This window comes from Myiozetetes cayanensis, unplaced genomic scaffold, assembly GCF_022539395.1.
Source record: "Myiozetetes cayanensis isolate MyiCay16 unplaced genomic scaffold, myiCay2020 scf10, whole genome shotgun sequence".
NCBI classification, from domain to species: Eukaryota; Metazoa; Chordata; class Aves; order Passeriformes; family Tyrannidae; genus Myiozetetes; species Myiozetetes cayanensis.
The window spans coordinates 28,201,618-28,217,721 of record NW_026086605.1 but is presented as its reverse complement, the minus strand read 5'-3'; the positions used below and the strand labels follow the sequence as shown (position 1 = coordinate 28,217,721).

At 40.5% G+C, this 16,104-nt stretch overlaps 1 protein-coding gene across 9 annotated transcripts in view; it reads right to left on the bottom strand.

Moving 5' to 3' along the window:
* Positions 1–16,104, bottom strand: part of WAPL (WAPL cohesin release factor) — a 135,470-nt gene that overhangs the window by 27,637 nt on the left and 91,729 nt on the right. For all 9 annotated transcript variants that reach the window (XM_050305520.1, XM_050305525.1, XM_050305522.1 and 6 more), the window contains one exon: positions 13,370–13,485. In XM_050305520.1, coding sequence (XP_050161477.1) covers positions 13,370–13,485 — 116 coding nt within the window. The remainder of the gene's footprint in view (positions 1–13,369; positions 13,486–16,104) is intronic.

The window sequence follows — 16,104 nt, the reverse complement described above, 5'->3', positions numbered from 1 at the left end:
CCCACAGAGGGGCTGTGAGAGGCAAGCCCAGCAGCAGCAGCCAGGCGGTGAATGCCACTCCGTGAAGCGTAACAAGGTTCTGGCATGTCAAAAGCTACAAAGCAGATTTTGTAGCTCATGGGTTTCTGTATTACTGTAGAGTAAAACTCTACTGTGCTGCATCCTTCCATTCTTCACAAGAGAAAGCCCTGACTAACAAAATTTCAAGGAACATAAGCAGAATGAAAGCCTCTATGAGGTTTGCAAGCAGAATGAAAACCGCCATGAGTTTCAGGGCCTGAAAGACCTGTCAAGCACTAAATCATTTGAGGTTTTCCCTCCTATAGTGTCCTTTGACATGGTCAGGAGACAATAACTTAGATGGATTGTTAAGTTATGTTTTTAAAGCAGTGCTCATTTACCATTCAGCAACGTGCATACAGTAGTTATTAAGCTTCATCAATTTTTCCAAGGAAGCTCTTTTAAACAATATTTATTCAGCTCAAAAAGTTATACTGAGAAACCAGGTTCATTTCATGCTGCTACAGTTACAAGAGGACACCAGGGCCCACAAATAGGAAGACTGTGCCACACAGATGCTTATTTGAAAAAAGTTGACCAATGAAAAAATGGTTAAGAAGTTAACTATTTTCTCCTATACATTTCAGAGCAGCAAATTTTTACCCACAATCTGACTCAGGGTCTTCAGTGAACAAAAGGAAGGACGACTTAGTAACAAAGATGTTTTCTTAAATGAAGAAAGATGCAAGTTTCACAGATGTCTGTAATGGAAAAGAACCACTGAGTATTTTTTAGACACTTTTTATTTCTTGTATTACTCACGACTGTTCCACAATTTATCTCAGTGTCTATTTCAGATTGGGAAGGGAGGCTGTAAGTTTCTGTGCCCTATCCTGGTATATGGGATAGTTCAAGGAATTAACACACTCTGTCAGTAACCTGCACGGATGTTCAGCATATCATAGAATCACAGACTGGTTTAGGTTGAATTGGAAGGGACCTTAAAAATCCTCTAATTCCAAATCCCCTGCCATGGGCAGAGACATCTTCTCTCTCTCAGTTTGAAGCCATCACTCCCTGCCCTGTTTCTACATGTGCTTATAAAAATGCCCTCTCCAGCTTTCTTGTAGGCCCCTTTAGGTAGTGGAAAGGTGCTCTAAGGTGTCCTTGGAGTCTTCTCTTCTCCAGGCTCAACAACCATAGCACTCTCAGCCATCTTCATATTTGAGCTATGCCAGCCCTCTCATCATCTTTGTGACCTCCTCTGGACTGATTTCTACAGATCCATGTCCTTGTGCTGGGACGCAGTGCTCCAGGTGGGGTCTCATGACAGTGGAGTAGAGGGGAGAATCCCCTCCCTCGATCTGCTGGCCCCACTTTTGATGCAGTCCAGGACACAACTGGCTTTCTGGGCTGCAAGTGCACGTTGCCAGCTCACGTCAAGCTTCCCAAGTCCTCCTCAGGGCTGCTCTCAATCCATTTTCCATCCAGCCTGTATATTTAATATCAGTTTCAGCTGATGCATAATAATTCTTAATCTTGCAGGGAAGCTTAAGTACTACAATTCTGACAGCAGTGTACTGCATTACAGCTGCCAGAAGTCCTGTTAGCATAGGATATTCGTTATTAAGAGTCCCAAATCTCAGTTATAGTCTCAAGCAGTATTCTATTCCTGCTTAAAGGATACTAATATATTAATATTCCTGAATTTCCTGTCTGGGAGCACCACGCAGCACAGAAGCTTTTCAGGTCCCTGCAACAGCAGTGTCAGGCTCAGCACACCCAGCATGAGACGCTGAAGGGCGATGCAACCCACACAACAGGATCCTACATCCGTGGCATTCTTTTAGCTCCACGCAGAAACAATGGGGCACAGACCCACGCAGGCTCTGCCGCAGGACTTGTATGAAGTTCCGGGAAAAAAGCACACCATGCTTGGGACACAAAGCCTCTGCCTGCACATTCCTTGTTCTTCACACTTTTGTGCTCCACGAGGAGCCAAACACAACCCGTGGCAGGCACAGGGGGAGCAGAGTCACAGTGCCACTGGAGCTTGTCTTAGCAAGGCAGCAGCCGGGACAGGCCCTTGCTGACCACGCAACAGCCGTGCCTGCAACCTTGGCTTTTCCACGCTGAGCACCTCTGCTGCTCTCACACACACACAGAGGCACAGCCACAGCAAGCGAGGCCACTGCTCCGGTCTGGAGCAAGAACAAAGCACACAAACAGCTGTGCCAGCGCAATCAAAAGGTCCACACAGCATCAGGGGAGCAGAGAGCAACAGCTGATGCGTAGGAAAGAGTTCAGCAGGGCAAACAGATAAAAACAAATTCTTTCTAAATACTCAGGGCTCAGAGGCTTCCAAAGATGGCATGCTTTTTATTTAACAGTCAAAAATGGGCTTTTCTTCCCCTGATTTTCCTTAATCCCTTACTGAACCAAAAGCTAGGGCATCCCAAAGTGTTTTGTGACCTGGCACTTTGCAGCTTGCTTAAGCATTACCAGTGCAATGTAGGAAAAAAAAAAGCTACAGTTTATGTAAGAAAACAAGCAATGCCACCAATAAATGCTTGCTCTGAGAAACAAGGACATCTTCATTTAATAGCTCTCCTGTAACAGAATCAAAGTGTATTTGGAAATAGTAATAATTACTACCTATGGGTTTAGGTAGTTTAGGTTAGTTTTAGCCACCATCCCTTGTGGTATCTTCCACTTTAGATCAGAATTGATCTAAAAAAGTGATTAGGCCTGTGATTCCATGCCTTCCCAGTAATATTTCCTGCTTCCCTGTGTGACTGCACACAGCTCTACCTCCAAACACACCTGCAAAAATCCAACACTGCTTTCCAAAGAAATATGTTCTAATCAGTTCCAACACATTATGCAGAGACTTTAGAGCCTCTCTTACTACTCACACGGACTTCGACATGACAAATATATCCCTCCTTTACAACCACTGCTTAAAGGGACCTTCACGTTGTCCCTTGCAATGCAAAATTCAAGATGAATTTCCCAAACAACTGCAAAGAAACTGTGCCAACACTGACCAACCAGTGAGCTCTGTGTAGACTTGCTCTGGATTATCGTGTGACAGAACTGAAGGGAGGAAAAGCATCAAAGATCACGTGAATGCTAGTGAAGAAAAACTTTTCAGAAGTGCTTGATCACAGAAGCAAAGAGGTTGGTTGGTTGGTTCGGTTCTGGTGGTGATTTTTTAAGGCAACTCAAATGTTTGTGGTAACAAGCATCCCTGAAGAAGCAACACTGATATTTAAGCAGCAGTGATTTAAGAAACTGACTTACTTTCTCTTAAAGAACACTGCAATTATTCAAATAATGCAGACTTTTCTTTAATAGGTTCTTCTCTCAAGATTAACTTAGAATAGATGCAAGTTCAAGTGCATCACTCCTTTGAATTCTGTGTTCTTAAGGCAAATAAGTTCTGCAATATTAATCAGCTGTAAGAGCTTCTGCTGAATAGCAGAGGAGTTTCCTTTTTCATATGTACAGAACTGACAGCTGCTTACACAGAGATACATGTCTGAAGGAGTGCAAATATTCCAGGGAGGGTATAAAGCATATGGTACTGTGGGACTCTGCATGTGGTTCTTCGGGGGTCAGTGGAGATGGAAAACCAGAACTAATGCCAGGGATTTTACAAAATGCACAGAGCTGTCACTTTTATAAGATCATCTCCAAATGGCATCAACTATGGGTCATGCTTAACCTCCCATCCCTGAAAGCCTCCACGCTGAAATTTTCAAGAGCTGGCACTCTGCACATACTGATGCAGCACTGCCTGCCATTCACAGATGTAAGAATAGCAGAAAATAAGAGCCATGGATATGAGTCACACAGAAAATACGAGCAAAACGAGAAAGACAGCATCTATTTGCAGGCAAGAATGCTTTCCAAGGAAGAAGACAATGGCAAAAGAAAACCCAAGAATATTTTTAACAGATATCCTGATAAATGCATTATTTATATCTGAAGTGCATTCAGTAACACTGTATGCCAGATGCTTGTCAAAACTACAAGTTCCAAAAAAAACCCCAATAAAGGAAATCTATGATTTACTATTCAGTATTCATAATCATTAAGAGTACTACCCTGTCCTGCATATCTCACTTTGAACAGGAGAAAGGTAACAAGCATGTTATGCAGCACAGACCTATTGATAATGGGCTGTTTCTCTGAACAGTGAGAGGAATGAACATCATTCAGAGCAATGAAAGAGAAATCGCGCTTCCAAACAGCAAGATGGAGTATCCATTCAGCACAGGCTGAGCCATAGAACAGAAAAAAAAGTTAATTTAGGTTCCAGTAAGATAGCAGTTTCCAACAGCAGTTTAAGACCGGAAGCAAACCAGGACCAAGTCACTTTTCCAGTGTTCAAAATGTGAACCAAATCTCCATGACCTGGATCACAGTACCAGATTAGTGCCAGTAAGTCACCTCTGAGTGCCATGGATCATTTAACTGTGATAGCTATACCATTTAAACACAAAAGACACTACATACACATATAGCCAGACAACTACAAGCTCTTAGTCCGACAAGGTGGAAGAGTATCAGCAGCAAACACAAAGAGCAGAGGAAAAAAATGTCAGTGCAGCTTTGCCTGCCTTAAACTTGTGAAGAACTGCAAAACGTTTTTTCCTCCTTGAAGCTCAAAAGGAGGCCCACAGGGCACAAGACAATGGGTCAAACGCCCAAGTGAAATATGAAAACTGAACTTGAAGAAACAGGATAGTTTGATAAACATGAGATGAACTGTCTAACAAATAACTGATGGTGTTCTGTACGCTGCTTGCACTCAGTGTACTCAAAACTGGTCAGCTCAGAAGCAGAGGCCATATGGTTATGGCCATTAACTCGGCCTGAAACCTGTGTTAAGTCTAACTGAAAGGGACAGGGTACCATAGTTTAGACATATCAGCACACTACTGGACACAGAACGATTCAATCACGAGAAAAGAAAAACCTGTATCCACCTGCAAGAAACTGCACTGGCAAAAACATATCCTAGTACAAATCATTCAGACAAAATTCCTGCCCTCTTGGTTGCTAAAGGGAGAGAGACACCACAGATGCAGATACCCACTTCCCCTACACCTCACCCTCCCCCCTCGTTAATTGTAATCTACCCAAAGTGTATCAATCTACTAGGAGCAAAGCCTTACAAAATTGTAAATGCAATGAAATTCCAGAGGGCACATGGCAAGGGCGTGCATACACCCACACAAGCATTTCCATTTGGATCAGTAGAACACCGTCCAAATGAATCCCCCAGATGTCCTCAGTTGCAACACTGGGGTTTGCATCAGAAGCTGAGTACACTTACCTGATTCCCTCCCAAAAAAATCAAACTTGAGATGCTCCTCCAGAGAGCACCTACCCCATGGCAGTTGTTACTGGGCATTGCCTGAATCAGGTCAGAATAAAGCTAACCCAAAGTAAAAACTTTGAAATGGGTATAATGAGGACACTGGGCCCTCAACCATTTCACCCTCACGACATGCTCGTGTTGCACTGTGCAATTCTCTCACGTACATCAAGTCACAGACAGAGCTGAGTGAACCAACCATACTCATACAGTACACAGGAGCTGGGAAGACAATTTTGCATATTCATCTGCATATAAATTAAGCTTCCTCTGGCAGATGAATCTGGTATATTTTAATCTCTTTGAGTGTCTTTCCCATTTGAGAACTTCCTACAGGACTGAGGCCTTGTGCAATGTAACATTTATCCTACTCAGCTATCCTGATTGCCAAATTACTAAAACACTGAGTTAATTACGGGGAACTACAAAACTCGGGGGGTGGGGAGGCGTGTGTGTGCAGGGAATGTGAGGATGCAAGAGAGAATTTAGTTTCAAAAATATTTTAATGCATCTTTGCTTCTTGCCTAAGAGCTAACGTCAGTAGGAGCTGGAAATATAAAACGCCAAGTTTCCACTGTGACATTAAACATTTTCCATTCAACTTGATTTTTCTACTTCCTGAAAAGCCTAAGTACACATAGAGGAAGAAGGATTTCCACACTTATTTTTCATTTTTTCCTCTTGTCTCCATGAGAGCTAAGCCTGTTTGTTACCTCTATGTTGCACTTTGCATCCCCACCTTCTCAGTCAAAGCTGGTAACAGCTCTGTTGGCACTGCAGAGAAGACAAGCACTTCCAAGAACGCTGCTGCCACAGTTCTACCCAACAGCTGCACATGGAGGAAACAGTTTTGCCAGGTTGAAGTATCTCAGCATCTACCAGAACACACCCTGTTCCCCACTGTTTAATAAGAAGGAGTGGGAAGAAAATAATTTTGATCAGAATCAAATGATTACCTTGAAGTTAGGAGAACAACTCCAGGCATTTGCTTTCATTCTGAAATGGTTTCAAGGTGTTGCATCCCAACTGAATTCAGTAAAATTACAGTGGCTACTTCACTCTTCAATTTAGGTGACTAATCTAAAAACCTGCCAGTCCTCATTAGTATCCTGCTTACTAGCTGAAACATTAAGAATTTGTTTTGGTCTATTTACATTAATAATAATTAAAAAATGCCTACATGGTAAGCATTTGGAAGCCAGTACTAAATAAATATGCTTACAGAAGAATTTGGTTTTGTAAAGGTTAGGTGAAATAACAGTATCAATATGAAGTTGTGTTTTTTAACAAATCAACTATTTGATAAAAAGATTTATTCTTACCTTTTGTCATATTTTACCCTTTTTTGAAATTGATTTTTATTTCAGCAACATAAAAGATGCTTACAACACACAAGCAGTTTATAATTGGCTGGCGCTTAGAACAGCTCATCTCTCGTGTATCATTCCAACAAATAGTATTTGTACAAAAAAACCCACAAAAACCACTTCAGTTCAGGACTGGGCAAATGATCTGCCAGAAGCACCAACCAGCAAATGAAAGGAATGCAGTGCAGAAGCAGCAACATGCAGTCACAGGTTGTCAGCCCTGGCCAGCACTGTTTGTCAGCCCCGCTGACAGACCGACCGCGGGCTCAGCTCAACTGACACCAGCCAGAGATTTCTCAGGATATTTCCATTGTCGCCATTCAGCTTTGACTCCCCAGCACAGTCAGAACAGCGTATGCCAACTCATAATCCTTCCTATTAAAAACATGCGGTTTTGACTTTTTAAATTAGGATGCCAATAGCAGCTCAATATGCTTAATTATCAGCAGTTAATTTATCGCTGATAAAAACGCTTTATTACAACTGTTCATCCTTTCAGTAGGGCACTCTTTTCCTAAAGGTTATGCAAGATGAAGACAAGCAGTGCTTTTTCAAATTAGCTCTGGCCAGTCTACTCTGATCCTACCAATAAATAATGAAAAGGGTTATGACTGATAGAGCAAAACTTCAGAATTCTGACTCCATTCCTGCTTCCTCAGGACTATTTACTTAAAATAAGCGATGGAAAAATAAATAAGCAAAACCACAAAGGGTCATGCACTTAGGAGAGACTAATCTTCACATATACTAAACCTATAAAGATGAAAAAACGAAGAAAAATCTTTAAAAATTTAAGTCAGGGAAACGCTGATTCATTTGCAGGCCAGCAAAAAGAAATGTTACTTGCAGGATGTCTTTGATAAACATCTACTGTAAAGTATAACACGAGCTAAGTGGAAAACTACAGACCACAGCTCAGCCTAGTTTCTGTCCCCTCCCACGCACACGTCAGTGTCACATTAGCCATCAGACCGCGCAGCCAACCCAGAGCCAGGCATGGGTTTGTACTTCTTCAATTTCAAAACACTTCCAAAGATCGGGTATAAGCATTTCATCTTGAACTTCCAGTTAACTTCGACACTGCATTTGTTTTGAACCGGTATTTATAGTTCCTTCCAGTCAGCAGTGGAAAAAGGTCCCATCAACCTGTAAAAGATCTCCCTGGTTATACCCTTAACACGTGCATTACTGCATGTACATTTGCAGCACTGCAAATTCTACTAGGAACAACAGGATCACATGTAAGTTTTATTTTCAAGTATTGAAAGTTTCTCACAGTGCCTAAAATTTATACCAGGAGTACGGCAACTCAAGGAAAATAACCTACTCACGGAAAAAACCTGCCTATAGGACAAGAAAGATGCAATTAAATAACAAACTATGGACTAGTTGTAGATCAGACAGAAGTCACACAGAACGGAAAAAAAAATTTCAGCATTTGGTAATTGGAAATAAGTGCTCTTTACAGAGCAGCGATTTAACATTTCCTTCCAAGTGACCTGACTAAAAACAACACTTGGAAATCCTGCACACATTTCTGTACTTTGTTGGGTACAGAAGGAATTCTTAAAACTTCGATAAAACATGAAAAGCGATAAATAGTTACAGGGTTATGACTAGACCAAGTTTTTTTCTTGGATACAGAGTTAGCAGCAGTCTGTTGGCTAAGCCATGTCTGAATTCAGCAATGATTTCATTCATGTGTTCGACTCTACTGTCATGACTAACTCTTCTAATGTCACTTGATCAAAGTACTGCGTGTAATCCTGCTAACGCCGGCTGTGTTTAGTGAGCATTTCTCAGTTGCAGTGTTGACTTAACCAGGTTAAGATGACTTAATCTCTCTTCTTGGGTTCCTCAACTGAGTAGATACAATTGCTAACAGTCTCCCAGTGAACTGGACTGAGATTTATGTTAAATGTTTCCTTTTTAGTGAGTTATTTTTTTAGTAATCCACAATTCCCTGAGCTGGGAAACTCAAGGAGTGAGAAAACAGGAACGAGCAGGTGGTGCAAAATGAGAGTAAAAGCACCCATAACCAAATGCTTCTGTCAGTATTTTTATTGTTTTAAGCAAAACCAGCCCGTGTAGCAGATGGGGTTTTGTTAGGTTTGGGGTTGGGGTTTTTTTGGTCGCTGTTTGTTAATGCATAATCCAAGAAGATCTCAGCTTTTCCTGATGGATGCATTCCACACTAGTGGAATAGACCTCAAGCAACACAATTGCTAAAAGCACTGTTATCAAAATGTTCTCAGGCACAGCAAGCAGCAAAAGCAAAAAGCAGCCACCAAGGAGCACTGGGCTCTGACACAGTAAGGCAAGCACAGCTGCCTGTCAATTAATAGCTAAACAGCAACAACAGCTATAAATTTGATCTAGCACATCCCAATCAAATCTGTCATTACCTCCAACCCTTTGAGCCTTATACTGGGTGCCAAAAACGACTGTCGTGGTTTAACCCCAGCCAGCAACTAAGCCCCACCCAGCCAATCGCTCACTCAGCCCCTGGGTGGGATGGAGGAGAGAACTGGAAGGGTCGAAGAGAGGAAGCTCACGGGTCGAGGTAAAAGACAGTTTAACAGGGGAAGAAAAAGTCATCACTGTGAGCAAAACAAAACCCAGAGCTTATTCACTACTTCCCGTGGGCAGGCAGGTGTTCAGCCATCCCCAGGAAAGCAGGGCTCCACCACACCTCACAGTTACTTGGGAAGACAAACACCATCACTCCAAACGTGTCTCCCCTTCTTCCCCAGTTCTTCATATTGCTGAGCACAATGTCACATGGTATGGAATTTTCCTCTGGGTTAGTTGGAGTCAGCTGTCCGGGCTGTGTCCCCTCCCAGCTCTTATGCACTCCCAGCCTCCTCACCGGTGGGGTGGGGTGAGGAGCTAAGAAGTCCTTGACTCCGTGTAAGCTCTGCTCAGCAATAACAAAACCATCCTTGAATTCTGAATACCATTTTCAGCACAATTCCAAAAGGCCCCATAAGAGCTACTCTAAAGAAAAGTAACTCTACCCCAGCCCAAACCAGCACACACAGGAAACTCCATGGTCAGTACTTGAGTGGCCTGAAGCAAACACCATGATAATCAAGTTAGTGGCAAAGAGGTCTTCCCATACTTTTTCCTGTACAACCCCACGTGTGCACAACAAGAGGAAGAAAAAAACCACATTCATGTATTCCCATTCACTGTGTACATGTGGGGATGCACGGAGTCAAAAACCAGACAGGTTTTCTAGAGCTTAAGACTTCAACAAGTGAATTTAGAGAAATTTCTCCAGGCATTGCAACACAGGAGAGTAAGAAAAAAAAATTAAGCTAGCTTATATTCATTATTAAACATTCAATTCTCATTGCAAAAGTTAAGGGAAGTGAGTAGTTAAGGGAAATACACTTTAACTGAAATTTGGGGATAGACTAGTTCTATCTCACTTTAAAGTTGGTTTTTTTCCAGGTTCCTATTTAGAGAGAGATATTTTGCGTAAGACCACTGGAAACCGTCCCAGAGTATTCCTACAAAAACTGATTTTCTTTATTTCCTGACTCCAGCTAAAATCAGTCGTGAGAGGAGCAGGAGCAAGAAATCTCAGGAAGTAATTTTTATGGTCTCTATTTTCAAGTCTTTAGTCTGAGTAGATTTGGACCACAGCAACTAAAAATTTCTTGCCTACCTTACAGGGTTTTGCCTGATAAATAGAGAATTAATTTCATCACAGAAGGGGAACTAAGCTCAAAGGGGCCTGCAGGTGGGCGTATCCAGAGCTCCCAAACTTACATGCTAGAGCAAGAGTCATCCAACCAGTTGAATTAAAATCGTAAACAGCTGCAAACAAACTTTTGCAGATGTTACTCACGTATGCTTCACACCCATAATTTGCAAGTCAAGTAATGCCAATATTTATGCACTGTAAGTACATAATTATGTTGCTATGGAACGTAACACTCCTCCTGTAACTCGGGCTCAGGATAAAGAGGTTTAATTCACTTAAAAGCACCACTCTGGTTAAGACTTTACATACCCATCATAATTTGTGGCTTCTGCAACCAGGCAGAGATTTCAGTGAGTCTCCTTACACTAAAAGCAGTGTAGAAACGCTGTTATTCACTAAGTCAGTAATGTCTGTAATACTTTATTACACATATGCCCCACGTTTCAAGAACTGGACTTCGACACTAGAGGACAATGGTCAGGTTTCAAAAGCACAAACATGGGTGAGAGTCCTGCTGACCACAAACTGCAAAAAAGAGTTGAGCTTTCTGGATCTACTGAAGTTTAACAACATCCCCTGTTGCTTCCTGAGTAACAGAGCTGTTTACCTGCTCAGTCTGATGCAAAGTGTCACATCTCTAACATCACCACCCAGCACAAAATAATTAATCAATACTGCATCTGCTAGTTCCTACAAGAAAAAAAACTGGTGCTGAGACAGTGAAGAAGTTCCACAGACTTCTTTTTTTTTTTTAGATAATTTAGTTATTATGGTCAGGTTAATACTTTTAGTCCTTCTTTTTTCCTTCATTCCCCAAATGAAAATTCCCTTAAGACACAACTGAGATTAAGAGTCTATATCTATAGTTTAGGAAGATAATTATAGCATCTCTAATTACCATCAGAACAAGCTTTACAAGCTTTTTCAGTAACTCTATGTAACAGCCATAAGATTACAGAACATTAAAGTTTAAAATCTGAATCTCAATTACATCAGTTTCTACTTCTAAGTTCATTATATCACTACAGGGTCAAAAAGGCTGTTTAATTCTCACCTTTCCCACTTGAATTAAGTTTATTCCCAACTGAGAATTTTCTAGAGTTGAAATAATTTTCTCTTTTATACATTGCTGTCTTTTTCCCCTCCATAACTTCACGATATATGCATTCAAAATTAATTAAAACCATTTTTGCATAAACCCTCAAGTATTTAAAGAATAAAAATTAAACAAGAAACACATGAAATGCTATTATAGAATAATATTTGAAGCATATAAATATTTAAACGCTAAAAAAATTTCTGTATTTACCAGAACATCCACAGCTATTTTATGCTGTTAATACACAGCAAAAAAAGGTACTGTTAAATTTAAACTTCCTGCATTTTCTGTTTCTGTTTCTACTCTAACGTGTTCTCTGATAAGAAGTTGATTTTTAAAAAAATGATTATTTAATCAGCAGAAGCTGAGTAACTCTCATCTGCAAGAAATACTATTTCAGTTCTGAAAAGACTCCTCACTTATCTGACTCCAAACTCTGGAGGTAAGAGCTTCCCATTCTGCCCAGTCCCAAAGCAGCAAGTGACACTTCTTGTCCAAAGGGTGTCACAGCTGACAGGACTTACTGGTCATGTATCTTCCCCCATGAAAATATTCCCTTGCATGTTTTGAGAAATAAAACAAATCCACCTTTTTAAACAAAAAATTATGTACCAACGGAGCTGGGGAGATAATAAATCTTCTGGTTCTGGAAGACTGAAAAAAAAAAAGGCACCTTGAAAAATTACTTAATGGGAAACTATCATATAACAAAAGTAACTAGGTACCTTCACGGGAAATTTTAGAGTAGTTTAACTATTAGAATTCCTTAGGAAAAATAACAAGGAAAATAAGTAAAAATAATAAATCTTAGAACTGTTAGACTGATGAACACATTCTGAACACCTGCAGAAGGGAGTTTTTATAATAACATGCCACTGCTGGGTCCATAAAACCTATGGAACTCCCAGGGAAAGGAGACACACAAGTTCATTTCCCCTCTTCTCTTACTACAGCAGCCCTGGATTGCCAGGATGGTGACACAGGTACGGTCTTCAGGATACCAGAATGAGTTTTGTAAAAAGCACATGAAGAGCTCTCAAGCTTTGGAAATGGCTGTCCTGGACCTTCAGGTCATAAAAGCTCCATTTAATGGAGATTACACGGATTCCCCCACTGCAAACGTTCCCCTAACAGTAAACACAATTTTTGCTGAACACACATTTTTAAAAGCCTCAGAATACTGAGTAACCTATAATAATAGGTAAGATAAACCCCACCTAACATCAGTAGAATGAGTAAGCTCTTTTTACAGTATGAAAGGGCAAATTCATACTCAATACTACATAGTTTGGGAATACTGGGGTGGGATCAAGGATTATCTTTTTTAACTGAAAGAAAATCTCAATATTCTACATGCTATAAAGGCACTTGCCCTTATAAAGACTACACCAATGCCCAACTTGAAACCTTCAGAAAAGTTCAGTTCTATAATAGATGTTTCTTGAGAGAGCAAAGAAAAGAGATCCAAAAAATTCCCCCCAAAAGCCAACAAACCACAAAATAAAACACACAGCATTTACTGATGCTTTGCTTTAAAAATCATCTGCATGCAATTACCACAAAAATCACCTGCATCTGGGTCCAAAGTCTGGTGCTCTGCAAATCTGAAAAGTGAAACTTTCAATAACACATCCACAAATGTTGCACTTGAAGGGTCTGCTTTTCCAGAAATAATATTAAAAGCCAACAAATTATCTCAACTGAAGATATAAACTGGGACAATAGCTCTGTTAGATACATAAGAAGAAACATCAATACTGAAGAGCTTGTTAAAATAAGAACTCACTTTCAGTATTATTACTCACCCGCTTTGGCCCACTAAAAATCTTCCTGGTGTTTTCCTTAGATTTATCACCTTGTTTATTTGTGGATTTCTTATTGCCTTCAAGCACACCAGATGCATCCTCTGAAAACTCCAGATCTGTTAAAGGTAAATATAGACATGAAGCAACCATGTTGAAAGCTGTTGAGCCGCTAAAGCATCTCTCAGATCTGACAATTCCACATGTATAGCTTCTGAAATGATATCATGAACAATCAATCTTCATCACAAAAATCAGCTTGAAAGCCAAACACAGTTCTGGTTGGAGCTCAGGTTTACTGACTGGCCTGTCATAGCACATAGAAGCATGACAAGGTACAGGGTCACAACCACCTCTTGTCCACTGGGGAAGCTTCAAGCTACTCCTTCCCATTCCATATTCCTGTGAATCCCAGGTTACTTCTCACATTTGCTTACTTATGGCTTACTGATAAAACTCTGAGCAGCAGGTGAATAAAACAGTAGACTGGATTCTTCAAAACTATGAGATTAAGAGATTTAGGAGAACACTTCACACTACAATTACAGGACTGAAAAATTGATCCTACTTCACTTCTCATGAAGGTAGACTCTTTGTATTTGCTTATTCTGCTGTAAGCAGAAAAAACTATAGTCATCAGTCCAGGAAGGAGTCAGCTAGAAGGAACTGCTGAAATGGCCTTTCAATGCATTCAATACTTGCCTTACCAGTAATTCCAGTACTCAGTCTTGGACTGTAAATCTGCAATTCCCTCATCTAATTAAATTTTTCTCCTTATTTTTTTCTTTTTCTTTTGTTGTATTTGAAGCTTTATCCCTTGGAGACAAGGGAAAGGGTTTACTTGGCACAAACCAAGATGAAAATCAAGCCAAGGCACAGAGAGGCACTGCTCTATCTGATAAATTGTTTAGAAAATTGATCATTCCAGAAAAGCTGCTATTTGAAAACTGCACTGCCAAAAGCCAAGCAGGTAGGATTGGTTACTCTAATCCCAAGTGCACCCACATCCAGTAAGCAGGATTGGCCAAGCACCTGTTAACAAGGGAAGCAAAGACAAATCAGACAAGCCAATTTCTAATGGCACTCTCAAAGACACAAAACTTGTCTAAATGATATAAGTATTCTTAAAATAAGGCCCGAAAGTTTGTGAAACTGCAGTAAATTTCAAAAAGCCTGGCAGCATCAGGGCAGGTAGGATGCTCTACTGGAATCAGCCTCTGGCATCCCAGCCCACTGGTTTTCAGTTTAGTTGTGTGATGGACAATTTAAGGAGTAAAATCAAATTGCTTTGATACACAAATCCTGAAATACTTCTAAAGAAGTCAGGCCCTGAATTTAATTCCCAAAGAAAGCCAAACCAACTGAACTGGACCTTCCTATTGTAGATTAAAAGCTGAAAACTAACTTACTTGACTGCAGCAATTACAAACACGCAAGTCACTCTAGAAATGCAAGATGTGTTTCACCAAATCAGCGCAGTAATTTGTGCCCTGTGCTAAGAGCTGGAGCTGGCATTGTGTTCAATAATGATTAACAGAGCTCTGGATCAACTAAGTCACAATTTTAAAATCATCTTAAGTTTTTTTGTTTGAATTCCACTCTTAACTATTCTGAACTATCCCATTTAAATTATGTAACTTTAAATTTAAAGAAACTTCTTGATAAAAACATTTCAACTCCCACTTGCAATAGGATAATTCTGATTTTTCTGATGCTGCTAACACATCAAACACTTACCAGCTTTGTAAGATCATCTGGAATGCTTTTATTTGAGCAGTGCTTTTGGAGGCCTTCTAGGTACCTTAAAAGCACTCTGCATACATTATCACAGCAGCCTTTCAAATCTCCTCCAAACCCCTGTTTAGTTTAGAAGTGTTTTGTTAACATTAACGGAGTGAGGCAAACACATGAATTGTTTGGTAAGCAGTGACCCTTGTTTTCCACTAGCTCTCTCCTGTGTGCATTTTTTTTGCCCCCTCATGGAGAAGTTGGGCATGTTGATCATTTTCTCAATATGGGAGCATGTAAGGTCTTTGCTCCTCTATCCAACCATTTTCAAGGCGTTTATAATCTTCGAGATAATTTGCCTGTCTTGGCTAGAACGGGAAAGATGTTCAAAGATCAACTAGAAGGCAACAACCACAGGAAATTTCCTAGGGAACAACAACATAGTTTTGTTTTAGTGTCTCAGAGTAATTCTGCAGAAGGTTTTGAAGTCCAAACAGGATTCTGCCTTTGAGGACTTTGATGTAGTTTTAACTGGCTTAAAATATTTACCCAATTAAGGTGATTTGGTTTTTGAAAAGATGCAAAGGAATTAAAAAAAAAAAAAGAAAAGAACAGGGCAAGTTGGCTCACCAGAAATGAACTGAGTGCTAGATACTGATATACAAAAGCTATATGATACAGAAGGATTATAGGAAACCCACCCTGATCACTGAAAGTAAAAACGAATGCATGACACAAAGGTTAAGCTGTATATCAGAACTGATTTACAAAGCAAAAGACTGAGCTGCAATACAGATTTCTCCTGGATACAACTCCCCATTGATTATTACAGTCAAGTCAGGCATTTTCTTCTGGTATTAAAAGCTCCTGTTCACTGGAGTCATCCTGTGTCCTGGCTACGGAGATGACAGAGGGAGTGTTTCAGATCTAGGAAAGTCTCCCCAGTACTTTCAGCCCCTGGCACTCTGGCAGAATACAGCTGGGAAGCTCAGGAGTCAAAGGGGCTTTTG